This window comes from Onychomys torridus, chromosome 1 (assembly GCF_903995425.1).
Source record: "Onychomys torridus chromosome 1, mOncTor1.1, whole genome shotgun sequence".
Lineage (NCBI taxonomy): Eukaryota > Metazoa > Chordata > Mammalia > Rodentia > Cricetidae > Onychomys > Onychomys torridus.
The window spans coordinates 104,629,345-104,636,388 of record NC_050443.1 but is presented as its reverse complement, the minus strand read 5'-3'; the positions used below and the strand labels follow the sequence as shown (position 1 = coordinate 104,636,388).

The following is a 7,044-nucleotide window of genomic DNA, read 5'->3' as shown; positions in this document are numbered from 1 at the left end:
AGCAACTGAGCACTCAGTCTACATCACTTCATTTGAGTCCCATCACCTGAGGTGAGCAGGACACCTTTGCTTGTTCCTTGCCTACAGAAACTGAGGTCTGGAGGCTGGGCCTCTTGCTCCTTCAAACTCTTCCTTGAAGAACAGTTTCTTCTGACAGGGTCTTGCTATGTAGCCCAGGCTGGCCTCCTGCCTCAGCCTCCTGAAGTGCTCAGATTACAGATTATCAGCACACTTGCTTCCTTGAACTGTGCTGAGACTGTGCCTCAGGCCCCTGCCTCCCCAAAGCCACATCTGGTGTTTCCTCATCCCCTCAGGACAGCCCAAGTTTTGGCAAGTGCCAATAATGAAAAGAACCAATACCTTTTAGTTTTTGAAACAGGGTCTCATATGAGGCCCTGGCCTGGAACTTATACGTGGACCATATAAGTCACTGTGGCCTTGAAGTCGCTGTGCTCCTTCTGCCTCTGCCTCCCCCGTGAAGGATTTGCAGGTGTGGGCCACCACATCTGGCTGTAAGACCTAACTGTACTCAGTACCTGCCATTCTGTAGATGTGTGTCCAGCTCTCCATATGAGGCAGGTAAGACCGTTATAGAGGTAAAATTGGGGCTGAGATGAGATTAAAGTGACCTGCCAAAGGTCACTCAGGAGTGACAGCCAAGTCACAACCATGCTTCTAGCAAAGGCCTTTCTTGCCCTGCCCTTGCTTCTGCGACAACCCACCACCACCCGCTGACTGAGAGACAGTTGTGCGTGCTGTCAGGCTTCTGTCTGTACTCAGTGGCCTTGAAACCGTGGCAGACCGCCCCCACCCCACCCAGGCAGACAGCGCTATAGAGGGGAGAGCCTGACTCAGTTGTCCTCTCAGCCCGGAGCACAAAACATCTGCTCCATACTGCCCAATTCCCGGGTCTCAACCCTGTGAAGCAGAGGGCAAGGGTGTCCCCGTTGAAGCCCTGAGCCCCGAGAGAGGAACTATGCCTCCCAAGACCACCCCGGGGTCTGTTTCGGGGCAGCAACAAGAGCGGTCCCTCCTGTGGCAGACAAGGCTCTCGAGCTGGCCGCAGCCCTTCGGGAGCTTTCTCCGGTGCCAGGGAAAGGACCTCCAGGCGGCTGCGGGCGGACGGGGGAGGGATGAAGGAACGGGATATTTTTGCGTTTTGACATTAAAAGAAGAGCTGATCGGCGTCAGCATCTGTTCGGGGGTTGGAGCTGACAGCGCGGAGCGGGTCTCAGTCCCAGCACCACCGCCCGGGAGCGAAGGGCCGGGCCTGCATGAGCTCCGCCCAAAGGGGCGCTGCCACCCGGAGGAGGCCGGCGCACGGCCGCTGCTCATTCATTGTCTTGACAGAGCATCCTCGGCGGCCAGCCTGCGGCTCCTCCATCCTCTTCTCCTTCCTCCTCCACTTGGGGGGGTCACGCTTAGCTCCCCGCAGCAGGTAAGACTGGGCGCTGGGGGAGGGCTGGTCACAAGGGCCAGGCATTGCTGCTATGGGCCACCTGTGGGGCCAGCGCCAGCGTGGGAGCAGGGCTGTGGGGGCGAGCGAGAGAGCTGTCAGGGCCACCAGGCTGTGGTCAGGGAGCCTGTGCCAAGAGGGCCCGGGACCAAGGAGTGCCAGCGGCAAGCAGGTCCCAGAGTGCTCCAAGGTGAGGGCGAAGGACCATCGTGACCAAGATGGAGGTGGGCGCACTGGGAGCGGCTGCAGCTGGTCTCGGGACCTAGGTCCCTGGGAGGGAGCTTCTGGGCGGTGAGGGTGGGGGCCAGGGTGGGGTGAGCCGAGTAGCTGCCCCAAGCTTTGAGACAGGAAGGGGTTGAGTGCAAAAACAAGAAAAGACCAAGTTCCCCTTTTAGTGGTTTCCGGGCTTGGTACCTGGGTGGGGGAGGAGGCCGGGTGGGGCACATCTTCCTGCCCCCACCTCTAGCTTGGGGTTTCCTTCTCCCAAATCTAGACTGGTCACTGGGGGCTTATGGCCCCTTCTTGTCTTGGAGACTTCACTCATGCACTTCACCTGCTTTCTGTGCAAACCTGGGAGCCTCCTTAGGGTTAGCAGGGTGGGCGAGGGCGGAAGTCCCAGCAAGAAGGGGCTTCCCATTAAGGCAGAGTGGATGGGTGAGGCTGGGGAGATGGCAGAAGCTCTGGGTAGGATGTCTCCATCGGGCAGCGGAGGCTCCTTCACTGAGTAGGAAGGTGAGGGATTGGGCATAAGGATGGGGCTCTGGAACACACACAAGGGTAGAGGCGGCCCCTGGGCTTCACTGGCTGGCTGCCCAGCCACAGTGGGTAACCATCTTAGCATACCTCAGGGTAGCCATGGTGGGCCTCTCCTTCCTTGATGGAAGCAGAGATGGCACAGAAGAACACCTGTTTTTCTGAGCGGAGGTTGAGAGGCAGAGGTGTGGGGAGATGCTGGAACCCAAGCCCTTGCTGCCTCTTGTCGCCGGAAACCCGGGGAAGCCATCCTGCTACTTCATCCCCTCCTAGGCAAGCTGGTACACATCCCCGTGTGCCATCCCTGAGCTGGAAGGCTAAGGAGGAGCAGCTCTGCCCTGTCTCTAGAAGTTCTGTGTGGGTGTGAGGGATATAGGATCTGGAAGAGGTCAACAGGAGGAACCCACCTCCCGGGTGTCAGGACCACTAGAAAGGAGACACTGTGTCTCAGGCAAGAAGCAGCCCCTGGGGGCTTATACCACATCAGGCTCTGTTGTAGGGGCTGATGGTGCAGGATTGAGGGTGTGGCTTGAAATGTCTGGGAGTTTGACAGAAGAAAAACTGGGGAGGGTAAGCAGGGGGAATAAGCAGGCTTCTCAGTCCATGGAGAGTAGGTCAGGGTGCCTCAGACATGATGCTGGGACCCTAAAAGCTAGGCCAAGGGTCGCTCTAGGGCTGACAATGTTTGGTCAGAATTGACTCAGAGAAAACTTTACAATCTGTGTCCCTCAGGATGAGCCGGCAGGTGGTTCGCTCCAGCAAATTCCGCCACGTGTTTGGACAGCCAGCCAAAGCTGACCAGTGCTATGAGGATGTGCGAGTCTCACAGACCACTTGGGACAGTGGCTTCTGTGCTGTCAACCCCAAGTTCATGGCTCTGATCTGTGAGGCCAGTGGGGGAGGGGCCTTCCTGGTGCTACCCCTAGGCAAGGTGAGCTTCTGGTACAGCAGCACTCCTGGGGAGGCTTCTGCTGTCCATTGAGACTGTGGGGTCCTGAGTAGGTGCCTGTTACCAAGACTTCCTGGGGCTCGGTGGTATTATCTGTAAAATAGGACTGGGCCATTTGCTCCTTAAGCTCTCTGGGGACAAAACAAGGGAGTGGGAAGCAGGTATCCCAAGTCTTAGCCTGAGGTCTTCTGCTCAGGGCAGGGCTGCTCCAGGGTTGTCATGAGTGAGGATTCCAGGTCTGGCCTGTGAGGAAGTGAGCCCTTTGGGGACTCACCAAGTGTAAGCCCTGGCTCACAGGTGGAGATGAGGCAAAAGCCTTTTCCTGTCCTCTAAGCTTGCTGTCCTTCAGCCCCAGTACACTCCTAGACTCAAGGGGTGAAACAGGAAGGGGAGCTAGGCCCCAAGTTGTTACCTTAAAAGGGCCGATGGAAGCAGAGGAGAAGAGGAAGTGGTTGTCAGGGTGAAGCTGGGCCTGCACCCTGCACAGCTCTCTACACAGGAAGCAGTTGGTTCTCAGAAGAGGCCATTTCCAAACCTCTGCTGTTGTCCAGAGGCATGGGGACAGACGTCCAGGCCCCTAGCTATCCATCAGGACACATTCGATAGCCCCCACCCCCCTCATACATTCTCCTCTTGGGGACTCCAACCCTATGCTTGTCCTGGGCCTAGGGCCTGTGCTGCCCACAGATGACAGAGATAGAGGGGGGCTAGGATCTCATGCAGCTTGGTGCTAGGCTTCTTGGGACTGGGACAAAGGCCAAATTCTCCCACCCCAGTACTTCCATGGACCCCACAGCCTTCCTCCATGTCCCTTTGCAGGGGTGTGGGGAGGTTGGATTGGGTTTGGAGGTCAAAAGCACCTCCATCAGAAGACTCACTGTGCCCTCTAGACTGGACGAGTGGACAAGAACGTGCCCCTGGTTTGTGGCCACACTGCCCCTGTGCTAGATATCGCCTGGTGCCCGCACAATGACAATGTCATCGCCAGTGGCTCTGAGGACTGCACAGTTATGGTGAGTCTTTGTAGGAATGTGGGTTAGGAGGGGTCTCCAGGAAGAACCTGGTTTTTGAAGCCCCAGAGACTCACTTGTCCCTTCCTGCAGGTGTGGGAGATCCCTGATGGGGGCCTCGTGCTGCCCCTGCGGGAGCCTGTCGTCACCCTAGAGGGCCACACCAAGCGGGTGGGCATCGTGGCCTGGCACCCCACAGCCCAGAATGTACTGCTCAGTGCAGGTGCTCTAAGGGTGAGGAGGGGAGGGCCAGGGGCCTGACAGGAAGGCAGCAGCTCACGGTTCAATGCTGGACAATTGTGCAGGTTGTGACAATGTGATCCTGGTGTGGGATGTGGGCACTGGAGCAGCTGTGCTGACGCTGGGCGCGGATGTGCACCCAGACACAATCTACAGTGTGGACTGGAGCCGGGACGGTGCTCTCATCTGCACCTCCTGCCGAGACAAGCGTGTTCGCATCATTGAGCCTCGAAAAGGCACTGTTGTGGCTGTAAGTTGCCATGAACCCTAAACTTTGGCCTTTGCTCTCCCTGAAGCCACCTAGGGTCTAGTCTCTTGGTGAGACTGAGAAGCTGACCCACCACATTTCTTTCCTCTCAGGAAAAGGACCGTCCTCATGAGGGAACTCGGCCAGTGCACGCTGTGTTTGTGTCAGAAGGAAAAATTCTAACAACCGGTTTCAGCCGCATGAGTGAGCGGCAGGTGGCGCTGTGGGACACAGTGAGTGCTGAGAATGGGGACCCTTTAGACTAGGAATCAAGGCTGGAGGCTAAAGTCTCTGCCCTACCACATGACCATGGCCTCAGTTTACCTCCAAGATGGGGAGTTCCCACTGCTTAGTCTGAGGCCCTTGCCTGCTCACTGTCCAGTGAAGACCTGACATGGCCCGGCCTGTTACCACCCCCACCTGTCTCCACAGAAGCACCTGGAAGAGCCACTGTCCCTGCAGGAGCTGGACACAAGCAGCGGAGTCCTGCTGCCTTTTTTTGACCCTGACACCAACATTGTCTACCTCTGTGGCAAGGTGACTGACTGTCAGGCGGGCTGGGGGCAGGGAAGTGGGTAAGCGGCTTGGTGGGCACAAAGGCTGGCGGCCTGTGCTGGTACTGACTCTCTTGCCCATACCACCTACAGGGTGACAGCTCTATCCGGTATTTTGAGATCACTTCTGAGGCTCCGTTCCTGCACTATCTTTCCATGTTCAGTTCCAAGGAGTCTCAGCGTGGTATGGGCTACATGCCTAAACGTGGCCTGGAAGTGAATAAGTGTGAGATTGCCAGGTGAATAACCCCCTGATCCTGACTAGACAGACCTTCAGCACCCAATCAGCCACGCTGTAGAGTGCCACTCACCTTCCTGTCTCCACAGATTCTATAAGCTTCACGAGCGGAAATGTGAGCCCATTGCCATGACAGTACCTAGAAAGGTGATGTTCCTGTGCTCCTCCCTGGGTGCTGGGACAGGAACTGACCATGGGGGCTTGCAGGGAGGGGCAGGAACATAAACACTCTTGTGACTGGCCTTGGCCTTGCCCACAGTCGGACCTGTTCCAGGAGGATCTGTACCCACCCACTGCAGGACCGGACCCTGCCCTCACAGCTGAGGAGTGGCTAGGTGGTCGGGATGCTGGCCCCCTCCTCATCTCTCTCAAGGATGGCTACGTGCCCCCAAAGAGCCGGGAGCTGAGAGTCAACAGGGGCCTGGACAGTGTCCGCAAGAGAGCCACACCAGAGGCCAGCGGCACTCCCAGCTCGGTGAGGCTGGTGAGGAGTGGAGTAGCGGGGCAGGAAGATGGACGAGGGCAGAGGACGCGTGGAAGTGCTCACTTCTCCCAGTGTTTGGAAGAGTTTGGTGTTTATAGAGATTTCCAAGCTCCTAATGGTGGGAGACTCTGGAGGGCAAGGGGTGGGTGACCCTGAGGCCTTAGAAGCCAGGTAATCGGGTAGTAACTGTCGGGACCAAAGGGCCCAAGTCCTGAGTTTCTTGGAAAGGTTAGCTGATGTCAGAGGAAGGGGAGCGACAGAGAAGCTGGGCCTAATGCAGTGCTGGCTCCTCCAGGACACTGTGTCACGGCTGGAGGAAGAGATGAGGAATCTGCAGGCCACGGTGCAGGAGCTACAGAAGCGCATGGACAGGTTGGAGGAGACTGTTCAGGCCAAGTAGACGACCCCAGAGCCTTTCAGCTGGGCCAGCCATTCACTCTGCTCCAACCCCAACCCTCAGGCCATATGGTGTATAAGACGAAAATAATAAAATGGCTTTATTTTCTGGTACCTCTCCGAGTCTGGTGAACTGACCAGCCCTAAGGCTTCCCCTTGATAGTTCTGAATGCACTATCCCCATTCAGGTTGTGGGTCATTTGGCTGCAGATCACTTCCAAAAGACTATAGCAATGAACAGGGCCTTGGTTGGTAGGCTACCCAGTGATGAAGCGGAGACTGTTCCCTGTTTCCTAGCTCTGTCTTGGAGTGGAAGGTCTGAGTCATTCAAATCCCTATCTTAGAGCCCCAAGATTTTCCATATTCACCCAAGTCCTTCTTGTGTTTTCTTTGATGGTGCTGGGACCAAAGCCATGGCCGCTGACATGCTAGGGAAGCTCTTCATCATTCTAGCTATGCCGCTAGCCCTGACCCCAGATTAGCATTTCCTGGTCAACTTGAGCATAAACTGCAGCTGTCTTGACGCTGGTGCTTATGGAGAAACTAACAAGCACATGATGACACTTTTCAAACGACAGACTCAAAGAACAAAAAGAACGACTTCTGGTCAGATGCGACTCACACCTGCAACCCAAACACCTGCGAGACTGAGGAGGCCTGTGGGGAACTCAGCTAAGTAAGAGTGGTTATCAGTGAGCTACTGCCTCAACACCAAGA

At 56.5% G+C, this 7,044-nt stretch overlaps 1 protein-coding gene across 1 annotated transcript; it reads left to right on the top strand.

The window, feature by feature from the left end:
- Positions 1–1,279: 1,279 nt before the first annotated feature.
- Positions 1,280–6,441, top strand: Coro1a (coronin 1A). Its single transcript, XM_036192327.1, has 11 exons — positions 1,280–1,438; positions 2,942–3,140; positions 4,049–4,171; positions 4,262–4,391; positions 4,474–4,658; positions 4,769–4,888; positions 5,088–5,192; positions 5,303–5,448; positions 5,537–5,594; positions 5,707–5,922; positions 6,227–6,441. Exons 2-11 carry the CDS (start codon positions 2,943–2,945, stop codon positions 6,329–6,331), a joined length of 1,386 nt encoding a protein of 461 aa, XP_036048220.1. The 5' UTR covers positions 1,280–1,438; position 2,942; the 3' UTR covers positions 6,332–6,441.
- Positions 6,442–7,044: the final 603 nt, after the last annotated feature.

Excerpts from the sequence above, each read along its gene's own strand:
- Coro1a (XM_036192327.1), top strand. The coding sequence starts at position 2,943 with ATGAGCCGGCAGGTGGTTCGCTCCAGCAAATTCCGCCACGTGTTTGGA. Across the intron at positions 4,392-4,473 it reads GAATGTACTGCTCAGTGCAG|GTTGTGACAATGTGATCCTG; the intron begins GTGCTCTAAGGG and ends ACAATTGTGCAG. Across the intron at positions 4,659-4,768 it reads GAAAAGGCACTGTTGTGGCT|GAAAAGGACCGTCCTCATGA; the intron begins GTAAGTTGCCAT and ends CTTTCCTCTCAG.